Raw genomic sequence first — 26,679 nt, 5'->3', positions numbered from 1 at the left:
AATGTGGCGCTGCTTGAACACTGCCCTCCCCTCCCCAGGGCTTGGCAGAAAACCCTGCTGGACAAAGTAAGAGCCACGGCCACTGGTTCTGCAAAATCCACTGATTCCACATTGAAAGAACTTTATTTTTGGAATATTACTCTCATTTGTTTTCATTCTTTTGAAACCACATCATGTCAGTGGCACCAGGGTGGAACGGTACATCCTATGGAAACATGCCAGAGAGAGGCTGAATAAATAAAGCTACAAAGCCCAAGTTATGTACAAAGACCTCAGGCAAAGGTATTATGTTTACAAATCTATGTACAATAAAACAAATGTAAACAGTCAAATGCAGCAGAGGATGCACAGGAAGGAAGGACCATACAAACCCTAATGGCAAAGGGACAATCCCACCTCCACTGCTGGGCCAGTGGGGTTTTTTTCTCAGCATTTAATTCAACCACCTGGGAGCTGCAGAGCCCCTGACCGATGACTGCTGAACCCTCAGCTGCAACCCTGGCTCCATTTGCTGGATCAGAAAAAAAATCCACTGACTCTGAGGCACATGGACAGAGAAACCACACAAATGTGCTGCCTGAAAGACCCACAAGGTTCAGTCGCCCCAAAGTGTCAGAGCAGCCTCCAGGTGAGGCTGCACAGTCCAGTCCTACAGCACAGGGGTGATGGACAGGGGGAGCAGCAGCTTGCCAAAGCTCCCATGGGGTCGCTGTGAGTGGGGTGAGGGATGGAGGCCAGCAGGGCCAGGGAGCTGTGGGGCAGCCCTGGGCACACCTGAGGGCACAGCCCTGCCCTGGGCACACCTGAGGGCACAGCCCCTGGCCACAGCACTGCCCACCTGCTCCAGGGAGAACAGCTCAGCCATGCCAGGCCCAGCTGGGGGCTGGGATGGGCACAGTGCCTGGCTTTGTGTGTGTGTCCAGCTGTCCAGCGGGGATGGAACTGGCCTGGCCAGGCTGGAGCTGCTCACCCAGCCCTGCTCTGGCTGCCCCTGAGACAGCACCTGGGGCTGATCCCAAGTGCCAATGGCCCCAGGGCCACCAGTGGCCACCCCAGGGCACTTCCACGAGGTCTGAGAGCAGCAGCTGCAGGGCCTGGCAGGGGACAGGGCAGAGGAGGGGACAAGGCTCTGTCAGACCTCAGTGAGAGGAGAGGGAAAGCCAAGGGGGCAAGGCTGGGCCTGGCCCCCAGACAGAGCAGGACTCAGTGTCCCCAAGCACAGCAGGACTCACTGTCCCCAAGCACAGCAGGACTCACTGTCCCCCAGGCAGAGCAGGACACTGTCCCCAAGCACAGCAGAGGTGGCAGCTGGCGGGGCCGGGGCAGAGAACGTCCACTACAGCGAGAGCAGAAAACAAACTGTATTGACAGGACATGGAGGGCCGTGGGCCCGGGGTCTCCTCTCAGGCCATGTTCCAGCAATGGGGTGGCAATGGGGAGGAATCAGGAGCAGTTCTTCTCGAGGTGGGCTGAGAAAAGCATCCAAGTCCAAGCCCTGGGGGCTCATACGCTCAGGGGGAGCATTCCCGGTGCCGAGGACGGGCGGGAGCCCCCCAGGCCAGGGGGGCCTTGGTCAAAGCCATTCACTGCCCTGGGGACAAGAGACAGCCCGTTAGGGGAGCAGCAGCCAGCACAGTGACCCTGCTCCTCCCTCCTGCCCTCCTCCATCCCTGCCAGCAGGGCAGGATGGGCCCAGCTGGATGCCCATGCCAGGGCTGGAGCTGGCACGGCCTGGCTGAGGTCACTGTGCCAGGGGGACAAGCAGCCACAGAGCCTGAGCCTGCTGGGGCTCACCAGGGGCTGGGCAGGGTCAGGGCAGCCCTCAGGGCATCCCCACCTGTCCCTGCCCTGGCACTGAGTGCTCCGTGTCAGAGCCCAGCCACAGCCCTGTGTCCCCATGCCCAGGAGGGGACACACAGACACAGACACAGACACACAAACACACAAACACACTCACACACACTCACACACACAGCAGTGTCCCAGCCCCGTGTCCCTGTGCCTGGGAGGGGACACACACACACACACACACACACACACTCACACACTCTCTCAGCAGTGTCCCAGCCCAGCAGAGCTGGCTCTGTGCCCCACAGTCCCCACAGGGCTGCAGGGGAGGCTCCCAGTGCTGAACCACAGGATGCAGCAGCTCCCCCTCCCCAGTGTCCTGCTGGAGCTGTGCAGCTCCTGCCTTCCCACAGTAGCCTGTGGGTCCAGCAGCTTTTCCACATCTCCAGGAGCAGCATTCCCTGCTGGAAATGTCCCTGCACTGGCTCCTCAGGGATGTTTCTGGCTGCCTGTCCCTGCAGTGCCACAAGCTTTGTGTCCATGTCCAACCACTCTCTGCCCTGATTACTAATTTGGACTCATTAATCATTAATCTGCGTTTCAAGCTGTATTTTGTACTTAGCACCTCACGCCCAAGACTCCCTCAGCTCTAAATATCCAACAAATCCTGGGTGGAAGATTTTCCTGGAGCTGACCAGCCTGGCCTGAAGGAGAAATGGACCTGCTAAAGCACACCTGGAACTGCCCCAGGTGCTCCCAGCTGCCACAGCCGGGTAGGGACAGTGACACCAAGCAGGGACAGTGACACAGAGCAGGGACACTGCTGTCCCCACCCACACTGTCCCCTTCCTGTGCCCTTGTTTGCTTTCCTGCCAGCCACAACCACACCACTGCACATCAGCAGGTCAAGGACCACAAAATGCTGGAGGAAAATCCCAAGCAGAGGGCAAACCTTCCACATGAACTCCATCCATGAAACCTCACTTCCCCTACACCCCTGCTGTGACCAGTTCCATCAGAAACATGCACTTATGGAAGTATTAAACAGAATATTAAACAGAATTAAACAAAGCAAGCAGCACTAAGGCTTATGTTTGCAACAGGTCACAGCAGCAGAGAGGTTTATTTCAAGTCAGGAGAAAGAGCAATTGCACTCAGGCTTTGACCAGGGCCCATTAGTGTGGCACTACCAACTAGCTCGTGCAGTTAGCAGAGCCCCAGCCCTGCCCCAAGCCCCAGGTTACACCACATGCAGCCAATCAGTGCAAATGAATTCATTTACCCATGACCAAGGTGGGGAATATGACCTTCTCACGCCTAGTGGAGAGAAAGGGAAAGTTTATGCACACAAAAATGACATTCCTGAGCACAGAGCAGCTGGGGCCAAGCAAAGCTCTGCTGAGTGAGCTCTGCCCAGTGAGGCTGCTCTGCAGGGGCAGCACAGCACAGATCACTGCACCACACACAGCTCCCCTCTCCGAGGGAACCTTCCAATGGGTCAGGGACTGGGAAAATACAGATCTCCCAGCCTGGAAAAACCCAGATTTCCCAGCCTGATATTGTGGTCAGGGCTGGGGGTACCAGTGCAGACACCTCTGAGTGCTGGGTGTGAGCACAGGCACTTCTCACATTGAACTTCAGCCCCTTCATTAAAACAAAGCCCAATGATTCACAAAACCAGCCAAGAATAAACATCAGCTGTGAGGACAGTCAGGACTGCAGGAGGGGAACAAGCACCTCAGGCTGGCTGTCCTGCAGAGCCCAGAGCAGTTCTGCTTCCTGCACAAAACTGGACTGACAACCAATTAACAATAATTACAACATCAAGATACAAGTATCCATCCTGAGGATCATCCTCAGGTGCTGTTCTGGCATCTGGACAGAACCTGCATGTTCCTGAAGGGACAAATCTGCAGGAAACTCATCTTATACCTGACACTGCTGAGTCTTTGCCCCAGGTCTGCAGCCAAGCTCTGGTGCAAGCCCTTGCTGTGCTCCAGGCCTCCCCTAAAGAGGGGGTGGACAAGAGCTGGAGACACCTCAGAGATTTCAATGAAATGGCAGAGCAAACAGAGCTGTAACAGCTGTAATGGTGTGGCTGAGTTATCTGTGCCCAAGCCAGCACTCAGCCACCAGCTACTCCTGGGGCAGTGACTGCAGAGTGGAGCAGGGCTGTGCTCACAGCTGGGGCAGAGTCACATCTGGAGCAGGGTTACATTCACACCTGGAGCAGAATTACACCTGGAGCAGGGCTGCACTCACACCTGGGTCAGGGTTACACTCACACCTGGAGCAGGGTCACACTCACACCTGGAGCAGGGTCACACTCACACCTGGGTCAGGGTTACTCTCACACCTGGGTCAGGGTTACACTCACACCTGGAGCAGGGCTGCACTCACACCTGGAGCAGGGCTGCACTCACACCTGGAGCAGGGCTGCACTCACACCTGGGTCACGGTCACACTCACACCTGGAGCAGGGTTACACTCACACCTGGGTCAGGGTTACACTCACACCTGGAGCAGGGTCACACTCACACCTGGAGCAGGGCTGCACTCACACCTGGGTCAGGGTCACACTCACACCTGGAGCAGGGTTACACTCACACCTGGGTCAGGGTTACTCTCACACCTGGAGCAGGGTTACACTCACACCTGGAGCAGGGCTGCACTCACACCTGGAGCAGGGTTACACTCACACCTGGAGCAGGGTCACACTCACACCTGGGTCAGGGTTACACTCACACCTGGAGCAGGGTCACACTCACACCTGGGTCAGGGCTGCACTCACACCTGGGTCAGGGTCACACTCACACCTGGAGCAGGGTTACACTCACAGATGGAGCAGGGTCACACTCACACCTGGAGCAGGATCACACTCACACCTGGGTCAGGGTTACACTCACACCTGGATCAGGGTCACACTCACACCTGGGTCAGGGCTGCTCCCCCAGTGCAGCTGCCAGGGCCCAGCCAGGCTTTCCAGAGCAGCACTGGAGCACAGCACGGGCACTGCCAGTCCTGCTGGGCACAGAGTGTCTCAGGGACAGCCTGGGAGCAGCCCAGGGGCTGAGGGGACAAGGACAGGACAGGGGGCCATGCAGCACCTCTGGCCACTTGCAGATAAGCACATGAACACTTCCAGCCCTGTTCCTGTCCCTGCCACCCTCAGCTCTGCTGCAGCATTTCCTTCCAGGCCTTCCCAGCCTGCTCCTCCCTCCAGGCAGCCAGCCCTGGATAAGGAGTGTGATGACAATCTGCATAATTAAAAGTGACCCCCACCCTGAGAGCAATCAGCTTATTGTCCCAGCACACCTCAATATAGCCTTGCTGCCTGCCAGGAGCTGCCATAATCCCTGCCCAGCACCTCCCTGCAGCTGCAGGAGCACTGCTGGGGAGGGACAGCCCACCCTGCAGCTCACACAGCCCCAAAGGCTCTCAATCCTTCCTTTCCAAACACCAGCAGCTGCAGAAGCTCCCAGGGCCAGTTTTTAGGGTGCAACTTGTCCTGTTTCCCTCACAGCCCCGCTGAGGATGGATATGGGGAGCTCAGCTGGCTGCTCTGGCACTTTCAGGTTGAAATATTCTCTAAAATAAATGCAGGATTGGGGAAGTGCTGACTATGAGCACTGAACTGCACTGAGATTTAACATGCAGGGAGCATGGAGGCTGTTTGCCCTCAGCACCACTGGAGAACCCTGTGCTTTCCACCTCTGTGGCCCTGAGCAGTGAGGAACTGGGGAATGCCTCCTGCAGCAGCACTGCCAGCATCCCAGAGGGAGCTCTGAGCACACACACACACACGGAGTCCTTGTTCCCAGGATGGCCCACAGCAGGGAGAAGCCAAACTCCATCACCAATGGTTCATCCTCCCCTCCTGGAGGGGGTGTGAGCTCCAGGACTCCCTCCCTCCCTCCAGGGAACATTCCTGCCTGCCCTGGCTCTGAGGGGGAATCTCTACTGTGGTTGTGCACCTCCCCAGAGCACACCTGCAACTTGGGCACCCCCTCCTCTGCCCCTGAGATGCCCATTCCTCAGTGCCTGGGGTTGGCACAGCCACCAGATCAGGCAGATGCCTTTAGAGGGCTCATTCCCCACTTCCTGGGCTTGGTACAGCCACCAGGAGATGGGGCAGATGCCCATAGAAGGCTCAATGGCACTCATTCCTCACAGCCTGGGGTTGGCACAACCACCAGGTGATGGGGCAGGACTGGCACTGCCACTCCAGGGCACAGCAGTGCCTGACTTACCCCTGGCCAAGGCAGGAGAGGGCACAGCAGTGCCTGATTCACTCAGCCCTGACCAAGGCAGGAGAGGGCACAGCAGTGCCTGATTCACCCCTTGCCAGAGCAGGAGAGGGCACAGCAGTGCCTGATACCCCTTGCCAAGGCAGGAGAGGGCACAGCAGTGCCTGATTCACTCCTTGCCAGAGCAGGAGAGGGCACAGCAGTGCCAGACTCACCCCTTGTCAAAGAAGGACGTGTGCCCTGGGTGTGGGTACTTGGTGCCGTTGCTGCTCAGCACGGCGCTGCTGACGTTCCCTGAAATGTAGGATTTCCGTGATGCCTGGTCCTTTGCAAAGTTCCTGCAAGCAGCTAATTTGGATTCTAAGGCCTGTGAAAGGGGAGGAAAGGACAGTGTTAAAGAAGTGACACCATGAAGAGGGAAGTGTTTTGCTGCTCGTGAGCCTCAGGTTGCCATGATCGGGACTCCAGTGTGATCACCCTTGGCAAACAAACGGGAACAAAGCTGTCATTGCCTCATCACCCCACCACAAAGGAACACACAGATGCTGATGCAGACTGCCAGACATTACTCAGCTCCACGAGGGCTCAGATTCGAGAACAGACGAACTCTGAAATAATTACCCAAGATAATGAAGCCAAATCCCAGCAGAAGTTACCCAAACTTCTTCCCTCTGCAGCTGCCCTGAACTAATCAGAGCACTGAGAGCCTAAAGCAGAATCCTCAAGCTTTGAGAGGGACTGTGCATGTGGAAAGTTATTTTTTTCACCAGGACAATGTCTCCTGGAATTTCTTTCTTAATCTTGGCTGGCAAAATAAAGTCAATTTCTAAAGTTTCACTGCCACCCTTCCAAAGAGGCCTGGTGAGGTTTCTTTCCCCCCATGTAAAGTGCCAGTGACTCCTGGAAGGAGGAGCAACATCCTGATTCTGTCCTTTAGTCCAGAGCATCACCTGCCCTTTCTGCCCTCATCAGATGCTGAATATCCACCTTATCCTGGAGATCCACGTGGTGTACCAGACAGCCCTCATTCATTACAGCTTTCAGAACATTGCAAATGCCTGCACTGGGGACTGAAATCCATCTCCCCAAATGTGGGCTTTGCTCCTGCTCTGCACAGAATATTGCATTAAGAGGGCACTGACATGCTGCCACCGGTGAGTGAGCCCTGGGCACACTCCCATAGGAATCCCTGGAAGTTTATTTCGGGGTTATGGACTATGCAGGCAGCTGTAGGCAGCTCTGGGTGTCACAGATTGTCCCCTGGCCACAGGCAGTGTCACCTGAGCCCTGTCTCAGCTGCAGGCAGGGGAGCAGAGGGGAAACCTCCTGCAGAGACAGGAGGACAAAGCTTGGGATGGGGCACAGCCAGACCCCAAAGAACTGAGCAGCCCCTAAGTGCTCCAGAGCCCTGCCCCAGGGCCAGCGTGGCGCAGGCAGGCTGGAGAGCAGCTTGCTTATTTGGCATTTCCTGTCCTGGCAGAGTAATCACAGGGATTGGCACTAAGCTCCCCAAATCCCCTGCAGCCTCTTGCTCACAATGATCCCCTGTGAAACGTGTCACTGCTAACCCCAGTTGTCCTGCTGCCCTTTCAAACCAGGCTTGAGCTCCAAAGGGGAGCAGCCAGGGCATTTTTCATGTCCAAACCTGCTAAAACAACTGTGTGAGCTGTCTGCAGTGCAGCTCCTGGCAGGCTCCAGGGGCACAGCTGCCCTGAGGTCCTCTCACACTCCAACCTCCGCAGCTCAGAGCAGCTCCTGGCAGCTCCAAAGTCATTTCTGCTTCCACAGGGAGAGCCTGGGTCCTGAGCAGCACTGCAGCAGATGTTGAGAGCAGTTCTTCTCTGCTGACAGTGTAATCCCTTTAAAGGCTCATGCATTTCACTTCCCCACCAGGCACAGATGGGAGCATTTGGCTTTCTCCTCATTTATTTTCTCACTTTCTTACCAAAGGTTTTCAGGCTGGTTTTTCTTTCAGTGTCTGTGACAGATCTCAGTGGCAGAGGAGCTGTCCCACCCTGGCAGGGAGATCCCAGCTCCTGCTCACCCAGGGCCTGAGCTCCAGCTCTGCAGCCCAGGCAGAGGAAGCTGCAGGCCAAGCTAAAGTAAGGACAAGCTGTCCGTGTCTAACCCAGCACTTGAAAAACTGTTATTCCAAATGTGAATTTTGTCATCCCAAATTTGATTCAGAACCATAGGATCGGGCTTTAAAAATCAAAATAATTTTAAAAATAAAGCATTGTCAAATACTAAGCAGTGAATGGATGATCTGGCAGCTCCAGAATGCAGCCAGCAGGGCCCAGGCTGTGCTGTGGCTGAGCACAGGGACAGCAGCCCCAGGGACAGGCAGAGCTCAGCACTCACCCCCACTTTGCGTAGCAGATCTCCCACGATGTTGAGTGCAGATATTCGAGCTGAAGGAGTGAGTGGGCTGGTTCCAAACCCATTTGGTATAGCTGCAAACACAGACACCTCTCATTACTTCACTCCTCCACAGCCCAGGTTCTTCAAAAATTTAAATACATCAGCTTCTACATTAAAAACAAACCCCAAACACATCTACAGTCTTGCTGCAGACATTTCATACAATCACCCACAGTAACTGCAGGATCACTAGGCAGGGAGGATGATAAAGTTTAATTCCTGCCCTGGCTGCCATCAGCCCCCCCCAGCAGAGTTCATGCCCTCTCCATCAGCAAGGCTACTGACTGCCATCCATCCCAGCAGCCAGAGCTGCCTCTGAAACACGCACTGTTAATCCCTGGGACAGCCCAGAGCCCTCCAGATGGAAAAGGGGCTGGGCTGAGATCCCACTGCCCCACACAGACCCCTGGGAAGTCACTGTGGTGACAGAGACTCCAAATTCCTGACCAGGCTCACCCACCACTGCTGCTGCACATGGAGCAGAATTATCAGTCCCTGCACTCCCCTGCACTCCCAAATATCTGCAGGGCCCCAGTGCAGGGTGCAAACCCTGCCTGCCCCCAAAGGCAGTCCCCAACCTTCACTGTCCTCTGAAAGCCATGAAAAGCTTCTTTGAAAGGAATAATCAAAGAAACAGGAGAAAAGGATGAGAAGAACACGATAGCATCTGGCTCTCAGAGATGTACCAAGGATGTGGGAAAGAGCCAGCCCAGAGTTCCTTTTCCCCCAGCCCAGAGCTCCTTCTCCCCTCAGCCATGTTCCAAAGCTGAGCATTAATCAGTAAATTTACTCCTGAAATGCACTGCTGCTACCCTGGGATCACACACACACTTGGAAATGTGTGAGATCCACACCCCATCCACCTCTAGTTCCTTAAGGAGCACAACCAGACCCCATTCCTGTGGATGGTACCTTTTGGGGAAGGAAAACTATTTTCTGATCCTTTTCCAACGGGTGTGGCTGGCAAGGAGAGAGAGGCCTGGACAGCTGAGTCCATCTTCTCACAGTCCAGAGTGGGGGAGCTGGGAGCTGATTTCCGTGTCACCTCCTGCTGCCTTTCCCTCACAGCCAGCTCCTGCCGCAGGTCTGAGGGTTGAGAGAAGGAAAAAAACCCACAAAATCCCTTATTAGTGATTGACAAACTCACAAACAGTCTCTCTGTTCATTTGGGAGGGGCAGCAGCAGGAAATTCCCACCAATCCTGGGTTGGTGCCTGCTGCTGCTTCCCCCAGGAGTGGAGACAGTGCTCAGAGCAGCCCCATCCCATTATCCCACCCCATTATCCCATCCCACTCCATTGTCCCACCCCATCATCCCCCCATTGTCCCACCCCATCCCTGCGTGCCCCACACAGCTCCTGTCCCTGGCATGGGGGCAGCTGATTTACATCAGGATTTTTCCCCATTTGCAGTGTGAGCTCCACATTCCCAAAACTGCAGCTGGACACAAAGAGGAGCTGCTGCTGCTGCTGCTGGGCCCAGCTCCTCCTCAAACCCAGCCTGGGAGAACAGAGCAGTGATCTGTTCCTGTGCTTCCCCTTCCCCGCATTCTCCTCCCAGTTAATAATGCACACAAGCCAAAGGCAGTCCAAGGGTTGCAGCCAATTCCTTGATGCCCTGACAAGTCAAAGATCAGACTGGAGGGTAGTCTAAAGGACTGGGCCTTAGAAAAGCCTGGCTTTATTCCCACTTCCTCCCCAGACTGCAGCTTATCCCTTCCCCTTTCCCAGCTTTTTGCTACCAGGAACACCCAGCCCAGCCCAGCAATGGATCTCTCAAATCCTCAGAAAGATGCAAACAAACATTCCAAGTGAGTTGTTCCTTTTTGGGCCAGAGTAACTTCACTTTCACAGAACTCCTATTCCTTGCCTCAGTCTGGTACAAAAGCAAAATTACCTGCACATAACAGCTTTAAAGCTGTAACAAATATTTAGAGCTGGTTTTAGGTAAAACAGCAGAGCTGAAGTGAAAATCTGCCTGGGCTCCCAGAAGAGGATCTGAGGCTGTTCAATCAGAAATGTCATACTGGAGTTGGACTGTACCAGTTCTTTTAGGATCTGAGGCTATTCAATCGGAACTGTCATATTTGATTTGGACAGAACCAGTTCTTTTAGAGGCTATTGTTCCTGCTTACTGCCAGGGGGAATAACTCACAAATGCTAAAAATGTCCAAATGACTCATCTAAGAAACAAGATGTCTGTTTTACTGATTATTCTGGTGTTCTAGAAAACAGTCCCCTGGGTTTTGCTGGTTTTTCCAGTTTTATTGCTCTAATATCACATTACAATACATATACTCCCTCAGAAAATTTCTTTCTTCACATTTATTTCAAAATCCCTGTGCTTCCAATACAATTTCTGGAGCACAGATTTGCTTCAAAAAGGTTAACAGAGGAGAAAACCAACAAAAAATGCCAGCCTGCTGTCAGGTGTGTTCTTACACTGAGCTCCAGGCCTTAAATGAGGAATATTTTAGAAAGCTTCATTTAGGGAACAAAGTTTCAAACCACCAACCTCTAAAGCCATTATTGGCTGACACAGGCTGATGAGCAGAAACCTCCACTGTTAGAGAAATCAGTTTATAGCACCAGTAAAAATGCTTCCCCAGAATCCTCAGTGTGAAATCCACTGGAGAACTCCTGATCTTATCCGAGGACACCATCCCAAATATTTCCCACAGGTTTAAACACAGCTTTTACCAGAACATCTTAAATAATACATCCAAGGCAATTTCCAAGGGGCTTAGAAGGAACACAGGAGAGATTTTTTTAAGAGTTACTTGATCATTTGTCGTGTATTTCCCTGTCATTTCCTGTGCTTTCCCTTCCTGTAAACCCACAGCAAGAGGAACTTGTGAAGCAACTTCCTCAATTCTCTTACATCTGTGGAACAGAGTATTTTTGTGTTAAAAACCCTGAATTCATCAATTGTTAATTCTGCCCTAAATGAGGAATTTTTTCTTTTTGGCTACACTGGACATACAAAGAACACACTGTCAGTAAAACCTGAAGCATGCAGTTCAAGTCTCATCATGTGAGGCTTTCTAGAAACATGAGCTCTGCTTGTTGCACATCTCCTTTAGCAACCCAGCCCTGCACCAGGAGCCAGAACCAACCAAACCAGCCATACCTCTCGCTTCATCCTTTAATCTCTGTACAGAAACCAGCAATGACTCCTTGTCATCCAGTTCACTTTCTAAAAATGCATTTCTCTCAATAGCTTGGTTCAGCCTTTGTTCAAAGTCTTCCAATGAAACTATTGTTGCCCTAGAAACAAAATCCAGAATATTAGGTTCTTCAGCTCAGCCAGCATAAAAGCTTATTCAGAAGCATAACAGAAGGAAAATGTTAGCAGGGCTATGTTCAAGGGAAGCATCTGAAAGGCATGGAAATGCTGCTTAGGAAGGAGTAATCAAAGAAACAGGAGAAAAGGATGAGAAGAACATGATAGCATCTGGCTCTCAGAGAGGTACCAAGGATGTGGGAAAGAGCCAGCCCAGAGCTCCTTTCTCCCAGCCCAGAGCTCCTTTTCCCCCAGCCATATTCCAAAGCTGAGCATTAATCAGTGCACCAGTGTCACAGACATATTTTCTGAAAAATCCTTTCATTAGGATCTTTTGTCCTGAGAAGCTGAGAAGCTTCAGCTTCCCCATGTTTTGCTGCTTTGGAATGTGATTTGGAGAATTGTTTACCCAGCATGTGAATTGTTTTTACTTGATGACCAACGACAGCCACCTGTGTCGAGGCTGTGAGCAGTCACAAGATTTTATTATCATTCCTTTCCTTTCTATTGCTTTCAAGCCTTCTGATGAAATTCTTTCTTCTGTTCTTTTAGTATAGTTTTAATATATAATTATAATATAATATAATATAATATAATATAATATAATATAATATAATATAATATAATATAATATAATATAACATAACATAACATAACATAATATAATATAATATAATATAATATAATATAATATAATATAATATAATATAATATAATATAATGTAATGTAATATAATATAATATAATATAATCAATATAACAGAACATAACATAATATAATGTATCAGCCTTCTGAAACATGGAGTCGAGATTCTCATCTCTTCCCATGTCATGGTTGCCTGCAAACTCTACATTTGGTGACCATGAGTGAGGAAAATTGGCACACCCCAGCTCAGGTGGTGCTGTGCTCTCAGGGCTCTGCACAGGCCCAGCCCAGCCAGGTGGGCAGCAGAGCACTGGGACATTACCTCAGACCCAATTCCTCCCAAAACCAGTGCCAAAAGTTAGTCACGGGCTTAAGAGCCTTGTGCAAACAGGGCTCAGCTCTCAGACCTTTTCTCCAGATGGCCAGAGGCTCATTGCTGCTCTCCCTGAATCAATGGCAGCATTCCCACTGAGCAGAAGGGAAGCATGACCTCCTCCCAAAGTGGGTGTTGCCAGCTGCAGCCTGCTCATTGCAGCACTAGGACAGGGCAAGGCTGCTCCCTCCAGCTGCTCTGCAAGGCACCAGGACACTCCTCTGGCCTGCCTGATTGAACAGGACTATGGAAAGCAGGAGACTCTGACTTCAAAGGGGCTCTGAGGCAGCAGCACCACAAAATACCAGTCACAAATATCGGGGGCAGTGCAGGGGCCTGGCTGGCTCTGGGCACAAAGCACACTTCCCCTCCTGCTGCAGCAGGAACCAGCTGGTGATGAGGGGCAACTGCACTGCTCAAAGAATCCCAAATCTTGGGACTGTTTGGGGTTTTTCTGATATTTTCCCTTTAAGGAACAATGAAATGCTCGAGCTGAGTAGCAAAGAAAAGACCTTTGTGGTGAAAATTCAAAGGGAAGAGAGGGTTTGCAGCCTTCACCTCTTGGCACGTTCCAGGTCATCGTTGGCCTGCTCTAGCTCCCTCACATACTTGTGCAGCTGGTCTTTGATGGCCCTTGTCTGGCTCAGGTCATCCTCCAACAACGACACCTGCTTGTAACTCTGGGCATACTGGTGCTCCAGTTTCTCCTGAAACAAAGCACAGGGAGATAAATATCAGCTACTGGCACTGACCAAGCCATCAGCACAAAAAGGGGACAAAAAAAGTGTCACTCTGTGTGCAGCATGCTGGCTTGGGAGTGCTGGTAATTCAGAGCAGAAACGGGAGAGGGAGAAGGAACAGGCTGTGAGCCTCAGAGCTGGCCCCAGTGCAGAATGGCACAGCTGCCTGTCAGGAATGCAGCCCTGCATCTGCTGCCATCAGCCTGCACTGACAGCTGTTCCAGGAGGGCAGGGAGACATCCAAGTGCCCTGCCAGCCTCCCCTCTGTGCCTCTACCCTGCCATCTCTCTGTGCCCCTGCCCTGAGAGCCTCCCCTGAGTGCCCCTGCCCTGCCAGCCTCCCCTCTGTGCCCCTGCCCTGGCAGCACACACCCCAAATGCAGAAATTCTGATGTGTCCATTGGCAAAAATGGGCCACTGAAATTGTCACAAAACCTCCAGGCCCACAGAAGAATTCACTGGCAAAAACCCTCTGAGGGCCTATGGAAAAACTCCTGAGCTCCTAAAACACATCCTGACCCTGCAAGTGCAGCTGGGACTGGAGACACCAAGCAATCCCATAAACCCTCCTTCCACTGAGTGAATTTCTAACCTCTGTCTTCACTAAATAAGCCAAGACTGCCCAAAATGATTTTTCAAGATTACAAGAGAGGCAAGAACCTGTTAGCACAGAGGCATCAATTGAGAGCCACCTTTTGCAGATCCTTCAGCAATTCCTGGCTCCACAGATACAGCTGTGAATGGACTGGAGGCTCCCTGAAAATGGGCACAAATCACCCAATTCCTGCTTTCTTTGGGGTCTCATGAAACCAGGGAGACCCTGAGGGCACCAAGACTGGTTTGCAAGGAAAGGTGACAAGGCAGTGGCCTGGCAAACCCCCTGTGCTGTGCCCTGTTGCTATGCTGCTGTTCCCTGTGGAACAAATAAAGCTCCTCCTTGGCACAGCCTGGGGAATTCAAAGCAGCACAAACTCCAGGACCAAGTTTCATGACGTGAACGAGAAAAATTCCGCCAGAAACGTCCCTGGCCTTATTTGGGTACATGCCATGCTTCAGTGTGGATCTTAACCAGACATCTCCTTTTTAATTTGGATATTCAGTGTCCAAGAGCAGCCCAGACAATCCAAGAAGAGATCCAAGACGAGCTGAAAGGAAAAGCAGCGCTACCACACAGAAAACCTACCTTTAATGTTTCCACTTCATATTTCAGTCTTTGGTTATCTGCTTGCAAATCTCTGTTCCTCTGCTCAGCTTGTACTAGCTGTGCCTCCAACTCAGCCTCTAATTCCCTGCTTCCCTCCTGGAACTCAGCCAGCTCTTCACGAGCCTCCTGGAAGCTGCAAGGAGAGGATTGCATCAGTGGCAAAGCCAGCATCTCCCAAGTTACAACAAAACTGCAGCTCTTCTCAAAGAAAAAGCTGAAAAACACGAGTTTTAAAGCACTTAAGTGTCAGCCATAGGCCTCTAAGGGGGAAAAGAAAAATGGGAAAATAGAGAAATTGCATTAAGCTAAGCTATTGAAGGAAATTAATTCTCTTACATCAAACCCAGCAGCCACCTGGAATGCCTGTGTGGAATCAAAGCTATTTACAGCATTCAAGAGAGCCTGAGCAGCACTTTGTGCTCCACTAGCTCTCACTGCTGGCAGACTTTATGGAACAGACAATGAATTAAGCAAACATTTAACCAGATTTTGGTCAGCAGCTGAAGAGAGAACAACATTTTCTGCATCTCTGCACTAGATGGAAAATTCAAGTTAGTAAAAATCCTGCAGAGTCAGGAGGGCAGGACATGCCTACCTCATTCCACCGTGAGTTACTGAATACCAGAAGTAGCCATCCCACATACTTTCCTTATTAAATTTGCATCTTTACCACACATAATGGCTGAGCCCTGAGCAAGCAGCAGAGAAAACCACCGAGGCTCTGGGCAACAACACATCCAGGGGTGCCTCAGATGGAATTCCTGAGCCACAAGAACAGTTCAGGGTTGTCCAGACAGACAGGCCCCTCCACATTCCCAACACAGTCCCAAAAAACCCCAAACCGAACAAGAAACCCCACTTGGACCTTGGGCTCTGTGGGTTTGAGAGGGATTTAACTCCAAATAAACCTCAGCCCATGCCCCAGTCTCTCCAGATGCACAGCACTGCTCCTGAGAGCAGCTGCAGTTTCTCCTGGCACTTTGGGTGCCAAAGCTCTGTAAATTATGCAAACCACGGGCACAGGCAGGACCAGGAGCCATGGAACACTTGGATAAAATGCAGCAGAGACCAAATCAGGCACTTTTCATACCAGTAACTCCACTACAACAAGATTGAGGGAACAGGAATGATACAAGGCAAGCCCAAAGGCACCTTCTTGTGATAAAACACCAAGATACCACTCAAGGCAGCACTTTAATTACACAAGATCATAGAAAGGCTCTGCTCTTGCTCAAACATGCTCAAAACATAGCCTGCAGTTCTTGGCATGGTGACACTGGGCAAGGAACACTCAGCTCCCACAGAGATGGAAATTTTAAAGCTGGAAATCCTTTCCAGAGAATTCTCTTCTCACAGGTTTTCTCTGAAGTATCTAATAACCATCTTGGTGTGGCCTTGCAGAGGAACAGATTAAACAGCCATCATTAAGATCCAAATCCTGGTCATTAAGAACCACATTCAGCTTGCAAATCCACAATACCTTTGCTTGTACTTCAAGGAAAGTTCTTTCCAATATGCAGTTTCCTCCTTTGGACTCGAGAAAGTAGGAATTTCTTCACTGTCCATGATCAACACAACCTGCAGGACACAAACACAGGGATACACTCAGGACAAACCCAGGCAGATCACTCCAAAATCTCTGCTCAGTCCTTTCCAGGCACCAGGATTGGCACCCACAGGCAGATGCCAGGAGTGCCTGCAGGGCTCAGCCAGCACTCAGAGCTGCCCCAAGGAGCCCCAGGGCTTTCTTTACCCAGCCTCTAAAAGGGCTCCTGGAGCAGCTGGAATAAGAGCAGAAGGGCTGGCTGTATTTTGTAGCTGCCACCAAAATTCCAGTGGTGCCACAATGTCACAGACATGTTTTATGAAAAATCCTTTCCTTAGGATTTTTTCTTCTGAGAGGCTGAGAGACCTCAAAGACAAAATCTAAACAATGATTATCTGCTGCTATAAAATACAACAAGTAGATCTGTGATTGGTCTCATGTGGTTGTTTCTAATTAATGGCCAATCACAGTCTAGCTGTCCAAACTGTCTCAGTCAGTTACAAACCTTTGTTATCATTCCTTTTTCTATTCTTAGCTAGCCTTCTGATGAAATCCTTTCTTCTATTATTTCAGTATAGTTTTAATAGTATATATATCATAAAATAATAAATCAGCCCTCTGAAACATGGAGTCAGATCCTCCTCTCTTCTCTCATCCTGTGAACATCACCACAATTAGTGACCCAAAGTGATGAAGAATTCCCACACCACAAGCCCTCTCAGGCCCACAGCTGTCACACACTCAAATTCACAGCTATCAGTTTCCACTTTACCCCACTAAATGTTCTGAAGAGATTTTGCCTCCTGCCACCACACAGTAACTGCACTGAGGCTGCTTTCAGAGCTGCAAGGTGAGCAGGGAAGGAGGATGAGCACTCCGGGTGAGGTAAGCACAAACAGCTCTGTGTGCACATCAAAACTCAACTCATTCTTCCTGCAGCAAGTCCTGGTTAATTCCCACTTGTGTCACATGCAGGTTACAGGAATTATCCACGTGGTCCTGCTGCCTCAGCCAGCCACAGGAAGATCAGGCTGTCCCAGAAATGACATGGTCACATCAAAGAGGAGTGTTCAGAGAAGCTTCCCACATCAAGGCACTGGAGATCCCCTCTCCATGAGGATCCTGCTTTCTTGGACTGCCCAGGCTATCAGCCAGCACAGGAAACACAACCCAACATACCTCTGGTGTGGTTTTATAGTTTTATATGGTCTAGAGGACACATCAGAGGCCTCAGCACACACCAGGTGTCAGAGGTGATGAAGGAGATAAAATGCAGAGCAGGACCAAGAGAATGCTCAGACCCCTCCAGGAGATGCACCATTGCTGAGCCCTCCCCAGGCAATCCAACAGCTCTTTAGGGCATATTTTTTTCTCCTTACAAAGCCAAGCCTCAAATTCTGTCCTCACCACCCCAAAAAAGAAGGGGGTGAACCCAAGCTCCAGGCAGAGGCTGTGAACAATGCCTGCACCGAGCCCATCGATCGGGAGAGCTGACCTAAAAGTCCTGACTCTAACAGCCATCACTTCCCAGCCAAGCCTGTCCCCTCAGGCTAAAACTGTCACACTAATGTGTTCTGTATCTCAGTGACCCACATTCCTGACACCTCAAAGTGGGCCAGAACAACCCCCTGCTTTCACCACAGGGCAGCCAGGCCAAGCACAGCAAGGCAGAAGTGGCACATTGGCTCTGCAGCTGCCACAAGCCAAGAGCAAATGATCCACTGAGTGCCAAGCACCTCAAATCCACCTCCAACCTCACACTGGGTTCATTTAACGGCACAGCTTCGCTGCACAAGCAAACGTGTCATGGCTCAGGAGAAGGAATGGGGTTTCCTCTCCTGCACTGAGAAAATGAGAGGTACCTGTGGAGCCATTCCCATGACAAATTTCAGACAGGATTTTCTTTGGGAGCACTTGCATCAGCCGTTACCAAGGCAGCTCAGTCACTCCACAGGGACAGGTCCCAAGCCCTGTGCAGAAGCTGTGGATGTGGAGCTCAGTATTCCTGCCTGGACTGCTGCAGTCCCACAGTGGGAGCACAGAGGAGACACCTGGCACAGCTCAGGTGTGCCCAGCAGCTCCTGGGCAGTGGGAGCAGACACCTGGCACAGCTCAGGTGTGCCCAGCAGCTCCTGGGCAGTGGGAGCAGACACCTGGCACAGCTCAGGTGTGCCCAGCAGCTCCTGGGCAGTGGGAGCAGACACCTGGCACAGCTCAGGTGTGCCCAGCAGCTCCTGGGCAGCGAGAGCAGACATCTGGCACAGCTCAGGTGTGCCCAGCAGCTCCTGGGCAGGGGGAGCAGACACCTGGCACAGCTCAGGTGTGCCCAGCAGCTCCTGGGCAGAGATTCCCACTGACAGGACAGGGCACTGCTGGTGCTGTCCCCAGAACTTATCAACACTGATCCAACCCTTCCACAAACCCCTCCAACCTTTCCCTGACTAGCTCTAAACCAGAGAGGCTCAGAGCAGCAGGGAGCACATTCACCCCAGAATAAACCAGATAAAGCACAGCACAGGCTCAGCTACCACAGCTCAGGAGCTGGGTTCAAAAGGTGAGCAGCCAAGCGGGCTGTCAGTAAAATTCAGGATGTGGCTAGAAAAAAGCTTGTGCAAGGAAGTGTCTTACATCATTTCCTAGAAGCAGCTGAGATAAGGCACAAGACTCCTTCCTGTCTGCTCACACGGGGCACACCCTTGGAGATCAACATCCGAGGGATCCCTGCGGGCACAGCAGCTTGTTCAAGGCCGGGAGGGGCTGCCTGGGGCTGCCAAGGACAGGGGGTGTGTTTGCCCCCGACTCCTTGTCCAGCACCTTCTCCTTCCACACACCTGAGGGAGGAGATTCAGCTGCCTCAGGAATTCTGGGCAGGAATTCTCCCTTCCCAGCCTTCCCAGATCTTCCCCAGCTCTCTCATCCTGCTTGGTGAGGGGTGTGGTAGGTCATGATTGCCCCTGCTCTGTGTGTCCCACCATCCCTAATGCCACCAGCAGGGATTTGGGATTTGCTGATTTGGGATCAGCACATGAATCCCTGCTGCAGATGCCAACACCAGTGTGCACTGCTGAGCTCCAGCACTCACATCCTGCTTTTTGTATTCTTTATTATTTTATTTCTATTTTATCCTGCTTTTCGTATTCTTTATTATTTCATTTCTATTTTATCCTGCTTTTTGTATTCTTTATTATTTTATTTCTATTTTATCCTGCTTTTTGTATTCTTTATTATTTTATTTCTGTTTTATCCTGCTTTTTGTATTCTTTATTATTTCATTTCTATTTTATCCTGCTTTTTGTATTCTCCATTTTTTTATTTATATTTATATTTTATCCTGCTTTTTGTATTCTCACAAGGGGCAGGACAAAGGGATCAGAGCACACAGCCACCCTGCAAACCAAAATATCAACCTGGGAGCTGGGGCATGCTGACACTTCCAGACCTGCTCCCAGCACATATGTGGCCATGGGAAAATCCTTCACTCTGCCAGCCTCTGCCCATTCCCTCAGAATGATCCACAAAAAGATGGATTGTGCAAGCAGAGAGCAAATCCCAGGAGTTATCAGAGCCCAGCCAGACAACCCCGCAGATCTCATGTGTGGGAGAGCGGAGGCCCACGGAATACCAAGAGTTTAACAAAAAGTGCTTTGCCTCAGCCTGCTGCCTGTTGTCCTGGCCCTGGGAATTCTGTCAGGAGCTGAGAACCAGCACGGCCAGTCCTTCCTATTCAGGGCTTCTTTGCATACGTGGCACTTGCAGAATCCAGCCTTTGACAAACAACACTGAGGCTTTCAGGGAGCAGACAAGACAATGCAGCAGCGTCTTCCAGGGAAAATGAGAGCAGGCTTATGCTGCTGCCCCCTCAAATTCATTCCAACACAGCTTAGCATTCACACAGTGCCCTGGGAAAACACGGCTCCGTGGGCACAGTTCCAGCTGCAAAGCTGCTCCCAGACAAGAACTACCCTCAAACCACCGGGGCTCCTCTCAAACCCCCCCGACAAAGTCAGCAGGACCCAGCAACTCTGCACTGAGAAAAGGAAAGAACTTCTCCACGCTGCAATGACTCTAAAAAAACACAGTGTGGAGGTTAAGAACTTGTCTAAACCCAGAGGGGTTTGTACAGGACAAATCTGTTTTCCCACCTCGAAAGCATCCTTAAAACGAGAGGAGCAGTATCCTGCAGATATCACGAGAGCCAGAGGCTCAAGAATGCACCAGAAATAACCAAACTAACATGCAAACAGGATTTTCAAAGTAATTTAAGCAATCTTGCATTCGAAGCCAACCCCAAACCTCTCTGGAGCCACCTTCAGCTAAGCCATGAAAGCACAAGCACAGCTTGAAGTGTAACACATACCTTAAACAAGCTCCCCAGGCTCTCCATGTGACTGCAGCGAAGCTTGGGGTGAAATCTAAGACCAAAACACTCAGCCTGAAATCCAACACGGCTCTCAGCTGGGACCCACCCCTTCCCACAGAGGGGAATCCACTCCTCCCGGCTCTCAAAGTCACCCAGTCCCTCACACGTCATGGCAGGCATGACTCTGAGCACTGCAATTCACCCCAGATGTACCTGCAGCATCTCAAGTGGCTGCAGAAAGAATTCCTCCTGATTTTAATCGCCTCACACTCTCCCATTTAAAACCAGCTCATAAATACTGCCCTATAAAGAGAATTAATATTATTTGATCTTCATGAATTTCTGCTTTGTTCCTCGCAACCCCATTTGCCCAAGATTTTCAGACACCCAACATGAAAATTCAAGCAGAAGCAAAACAAGGCCACTCAAACAGGACCAACCACAGGGTTGAACTCCCCCAGCCATGCTTGGCTGATCCCCCCTCCCCTCAAGACACCACAAATATCCACTGACCTTTGGAATTAAACAAGCAACCAGCTCAAACAGGACCTGATCAAGAAGTTCTGCCAAGCTCACATGTGGCCTTCAGCTCTGGAGATAACAGCCCACTCTGGCTATCACAAAGTGTCCAAGTGCCTGCTGGCTGCCAGTCCCCCCTCTCGGAGGCAATGACGCTGTCACGGAGGGCTGGCACCACCCAGAGCTGCCAGCACAGCAGCAAGGACTGTCCACAGCCAGCTCTCCTTCCTCTTCCTCCTTTTTGCTGATTCATGGGCAGAAAAGCAGAAGAAATCTTGTTTCCATCATTCTTCACCTTCTCAAACCACAAGGACCAACAGGTAACCTCCAGCTCCTGAAGATATTGATTTTCCCCCTGCAAACCCAACCAAGACTCACAGCAAGGCAACCAGAGCCCTTCAGCCAAAACTCAGAGCAAACGTGCACTGTCTTATTCGAAGATGGAAAACAAACAAACAGAAGGCAGAGATCAGATGTCACCAATCAATTTGGGCTTGTTCTGCCCCTGCTGGAACAGGAGCCGGCGGATTTCCATCCGTGCCTGGATGTGTGCCTGTATCCACGGCTGGGATGGAACTGAACCTCTGGGAAGTGAACCTTCCCCTGCAGTTCTATTTCTGAACTGAATGTTCTCAAGTGAACCACAACAAATGCCTCCCTCTCTCTTACAACAGCAGCACGGGAGCTGTCAGCAAGAGAAGAAAGTCAGCAAGCACAGCATCAGCACAACGCTCCTCGCTCTGCTGCAATAATAAATAAATCCTGCATTTCCAATTTGGGCAGCACAGGAGGCAGGAGATAACCAACCCTACCTGCAGAACTTGGTGCCAAACTCAGAAAAGCCTTTAAGATAAACCAAGCACCACACAGCAAAGCCTTGTTATCTCAACAAGCCTCATTAATCAAATATAACATGTCTGCTCTGCACCACATGGCCAGGACTCATCTGTCTGGTGAATATTTGATATCCAGTCACAAGAAAACCCTTGAAGAGTGAGGCAGCACTGTGTTAGAAGCCTTGAAACCAGAAGAAAGGGACTGATGCAAAAAGCCTCTTCTCAGAAATCAACCTACGACTACCAAAAGTATCAGAATTTTCTATTAAAAATATTTATTGCTTTCACAAACGTGGGAAGTTTCAGACATTTGACCTCTTCTTCTTCCCAAGTAACCTCACAGAAGTGACTAAAAAAGGAGAGGTTGGTGCTTCTGCTGCAGGCTCAGCAACTGCAGAGGTGAAGGAAAGGCTCCTGGAGATGTCCCTGTCCCAGAACAGCCTGGCCTGAGCACAGGGATAATTTGCTCCCGGCTTCATACCCAGGAACTCCAGAGGGATGAACCCACACAGAGAGGAGCAACCAGCAAACTGAGCAGGAGATTCTGCCTGTGGAAAGGGTTTGCTTGTCTCTGCCCCAGCCTCTCCCCGCTCCTGGGCAGGCTGAGGTGAGGTGTGGTGGGCACCAGGAGCTCTGATCCTCACCTGTTGGAACCCAGAACCTCCCTCTGGCTGTCCAGAACAGCCCAGACCCCTGCCAGGGGGCTCAGAGGCCCTGGCACGGAGCCCAAAACACCTGTGGGTTTGATTATGACCTGCGGAGCAAATTACCAACCTTGGATGAAGATCAGCAAGCCACGACAAATTAAATAGAATGATAGTGAATTTATCACGGGGTTAAAAAGTAGATTTTGGGGTTTTTAGAATGGGGATTCAGGAGGGCAAGATGGAGGGGTCTGGGTGTGTCCAGCCCTTCTTCTTCTTCTGGGCCTCCATCTTCTGCTGTGATGGTGGCACTTTTGGATTGGTTTAGAGTAGAAGCTCACTATCTAACATAGGTGATAGGTATTGGGAAGTAATTGTAAACATTGTACACATAGTTTTTAGTATAAAGACATAACACCACCCTGGGGGGAAGCAGAGTGCCTGGAACTGCCCTGCTGGATGGACCTCGGCAGGGCAGGAGAAAGAGTTTTATAGATAAGGTAAAACTAACAACCTTGAGACTAAGATATGAAGAGCCCTGACTCATTCTTCAAGCACTGGGCTGGGAAAAGAGACTTTCCAACTTTTCTTGTGGTCACTCTGACAAGCTAGATATCCCGACACTCACCCACAGCAGGCTGGCAGCTGACACGGGCTGCCAGGATCTGAACCCCTCTGAGACCACCTAGCCACCTCCATCTTCAAGCTCTGCTGCTTTCAGTTTCAACCTTGAGGAACACCAGAGGAACGCCAGGGCATCCCTGGCAGCAGCAATGGCTTATCTGGGAGGCTGTGGCACACACAGCCTGCACCAGGGACAGCTCCAGGTCCCCTGGGCCTGCCTGTCACCCCAGAATCCAAACCATGATGACAACATCTCCTTGGAAGGCAGTGCCCAGAGGGTGACATGCCTCTGGACACCACACAGTGACCAAGGAATTCCAAGGGAAAAGCACTCATCAGGATTTCTGCCAAAATGCATTATGTTGCTTTAACAGCTTTGAAGTTCTACCAGTGCTGGGAAGAGGTAAAATGGATTTGAAAAATAACCCCCAAAATGGATCCCAGACCAGCTCCCAGCAGAGAGGGTCTCTGAACAGAATATTAAACTGAATAATAAACAGAATATTAACAAAATATTAACAAAATATTAAACAGAATAATAAACAGAATAATAAAAGTATCCCCCCAAACTCTATGTTGATCAGGAGAAGGAACCAGCACAACCTTCCACTGAGCTGTGGGGACAGAAGAGCCCTGGAGGGACATGAGCACATCATGAAAAATCTGCTCTGATGGGCCTGGCTTTGCCTGGGGTCAGGGCAGCACAGCAGTGCAGGCACTTTGTGAACACACTCCCTGGGTTATCTGATGATGTTTGCAGTGTCACAAACATCAAGAGCTGCAAAAATACCATTTCCTTTCTGCAGTCTGACTTTCCTGGCACCTCAAAAAACCAATGTAATGGGCTGAGGGCATAAACTGTGCTTTGTTCCTGTACTTCTTGGCAGCCTGCTGCCAGCAGCAGAGACAAGATTCCTTGTGACACCAAGGTCACAGACATCATCAGTCTCGTGCTTTCTCTCCACTTTCTTATTTTCCTTTCCCTTCTCTGTCCTTCTCCACCAAATGAGGAATTATGTTATGTATCTGGAAACTCAAAAGAGTCAGGGGGAGAAAAGGGAGGGTTTTCTCCTGAAGAGGAAGGAAGGCTGACAAACACTGAGTCAAACACTGCCTCTTCCTTCACTTCTGGGACTCCCAGTGACAAGTTTAATTAAATTATTAAACCTTCTCACCAGGGCTCTGCCTCCACGTATACAACAACCCCAAAATGCACAGCCCAGACAGGAAACAGAGCAGATCTAACACTATTAATCCCAGATCCACACTCTTTACCCACATCCTGTGCAGCCACAGTTAACTGGCACCATCAGCCAGCCTGTCTGTGCAGTCACACTGCAAACACATCAAACTGCCATTTAAATAAATAAATATAGAAGCACAGAGTCACTGAGGTTGGAAAAGACCTCTGAGATCATCAAGTCAACCTCTGACTAATCACCACTTTGTCAACTAGAGCAGAGCACTGAGTGCCTCATCCAGGAGCTCCATGAACACCTCCAGGGATGGATAGGGACTCCACCACCTTCCTGGGCAGCCCTTTCCAAAAGATCTAAAAGCTTCCCAGACTCTTTTCTGCCTTGGGACAGCTTCTTCCTCTTACAGTCACTGATATCTCCAACAAAACACTGACCTTGGAAAGGCCACCAGCTCTCAGCAGGAACAATTCCTTCCTCAACAAGGAATTGTTTCTTGGGAGGGGTTGGAAAAAAATGCAAAGGAAGAAAAAAAGTATCTGAAGTATCCAGTATTATCCCCTACAGCAGTTTCTTGTATTTAACCACCTCTCAGGCAACAAATGCCACAGGCAGCCAAAGCCCTGCACTTGTGAGCAAGTCAAGGCAGGGGGAAGAGAGAAGCCCTGAGTCACTCCCAGCGCAGAGCTGGCTGCGGGTGGGAGAGCTCAGCTCTGCTCTGCTCCCCCTGGGGACAGGGATGTGCCGGTGGGAACAGAGCTCTGCTCCTTCTGGGGACAGGGTTGTGCCAGGGGGATGGCTCAGCTCTGCTCCCCGGGAAGGACAGGGATGTGAGCGGGAGCCCGGGGCTCTGTGCCGGTGGGAGCCCGGGGCCGGCTCGGGGATGTCGCCGCTCTCCTCCCAGCGCATCCTTCCAGCCCGTCTGCTGCAATTCGGGTCACGCTCATCACCCGGGAGGGCACATTCAGGCACAGCACACGGGGCTCTCGGGGAGGATACCAACCCCGCAGAGGAACACTGGCGGAATGACGGACGGAATGACGGACAAACACCCAGCGAGACCGCAGAATGACCTGTGGGTCCAGCCCGGGAGCAAACAGCCGTGTCACCCAGCAGGGCACAGAGCTCCACCGCCTGTCCTCAGCACCCCGGGGGAAGACTCCATCACCTCCTCCCTTCCCCTCCAGCATCCCAGCACCAATTCCGGGAGGAATTTGTTCCTGAAAAAGACGCGGCGCCCTGGGCATATGATCGATCAGGGATTTTACAAGAATAGACGCAAATCACGCGTCTAGCTCGCTGCCAGTGACGGGAAAACGCCCCGCCAGGGCCCGGGACACCTCCGAGCCCCGGCGGGCAGGGCCCGGGGAAACTCCGAGCTCCGAGCCCCGGCGGGCAGGCCCGAGGCAGCTCCGAGCCCCGATCCCCGGCCCCGCTCCCGCCGCGCTCCCGGCGGAGGGACCGGGGTCCGGCCAGGGCGGCCGAGCGGGGCCGCGCCGTGACTGACACCGCCCGCGGCCAATGGGAGATGGCGCCGCCGCGCCCGCAGCCAATGGCGCGGCCCGGGGGAGGGCCTTGCCCCGTTGTCAATTTCCAGCCAATCGCGGCACGGAGCGGGCCCGCAGCACCCCCGACCCCCTCCCCGCCCGGCCCGCGCCCCCCGCCCGCCGCGCCGGGCCCCGCTCGCTGGGGGCACCCGGGGAGCCCCGAGCCGGGCCCGGCCCCGCCGCTCACCGGAGCGCATCCCCTGTCACAGCCGCCGCCGCGCGCGCCCGCCGGGGCCGCCTCATCCGGGGACTGGGGGGCGAGGCCGGCGCGTGATGCAAGAGCCGGCGGGGGCGGGGGCGCTGTCGTCACACGAGGGGCGGGCCCAGGGGCGGGGCCGGGGCCTGGGCGGTGCCGCTCCCCGGTGCCAGCTCCCGGAGCCGGTCCCCGCTACCGGCCTCCGGTGCCGCTCATTGGTGCCGCTGTCCTGGGCTGCTGTCCGGGGCCGCTGTCCGGGGCCGGTGCTGGTGCCGCTGTCCGGTGCCAGTCCCTAGTGCCGCTCCCGGTGCTGGCCCCCGGTGCCAGTCCCCGCGCCGGTCTCCGGTGTCGCTCCCCGGTGTCGGTCTCCGGTGTCGCTCCCGGTGCCGCACCCCGGGGCCGCTCCCCAGTGCCGCTCCCGGTGCCGCTCCCCGGTGCCAATTCCCGGTGCCGCTTCCCGGTACAGCCGCTCGCCCCTTTAACCCGCGGACCCCGCCCCGCCGGCGAGGGGA

At 52.1% G+C, this 26,679-nt stretch overlaps 1 protein-coding gene across 1 annotated transcript; it reads right to left on the bottom strand.

The window, feature by feature from the left end:
- Positions 1 to 85: 85 nt before the first annotated feature.
- Positions 86 to 26,227, bottom strand: NDEL1 (nudE neurodevelopment protein 1 like 1). The gene is made up of 9 exons (XM_058038941.1): positions 26,159 to 26,227; positions 16,180 to 16,277; positions 14,679 to 14,832; positions 13,315 to 13,463; positions 11,585 to 11,721; positions 9,369 to 9,542; positions 8,397 to 8,488; positions 6,251 to 6,402; positions 86 to 1,591 (listed from the first exon to the last, which is right to left on the bottom strand). The coding sequence occupies exons 2-9, from the start codon at positions 16,263 to 16,265 to the stop codon at positions 1,504 to 1,506; spliced, it is 1,032 nt and encodes a 343-aa protein (XP_057894924.1). The 5' UTR covers positions 16,266 to 16,277; positions 26,159 to 26,227; the 3' UTR covers positions 86 to 1,503.
- Between the last annotated feature and the right edge of the window lie 452 nt (positions 26,228 to 26,679).

Source organism: Melospiza georgiana, chromosome 21 (genome assembly GCF_028018845.1).
Source record: "Melospiza georgiana isolate bMelGeo1 chromosome 21, bMelGeo1.pri, whole genome shotgun sequence".
NCBI classification, from domain to species: Eukaryota; Metazoa; Chordata; class Aves; order Passeriformes; family Passerellidae; genus Melospiza; species Melospiza georgiana.
This window is presented reverse-complemented; position numbering and strand designations above follow the sequence as displayed.

Excerpts from the sequence above, each read along its gene's own strand:
- NDEL1 (XM_058038941.1), bottom strand. The coding sequence starts at position 16,265 with ATGGACAGTGAAGAAATTCCTACTTTCTCGAGTCCAAAGGAGGAAACT. Across the intron at positions 14,833-16,179 it reads TCCTTGAAGTACAAGCAAAG|CTTCCAGGAGGCTCGTGAAG; the intron begins GTATTGTGGATT and ends CTCTCCTTGCAG. Across the intron at positions 13,464-14,678 it reads ATGAAGTGGAAACATTAAAG|GAGAAACTGGAGCACCAGTA; the intron begins GTAGGTTTTCTG and ends GCTTTGTTTCAG.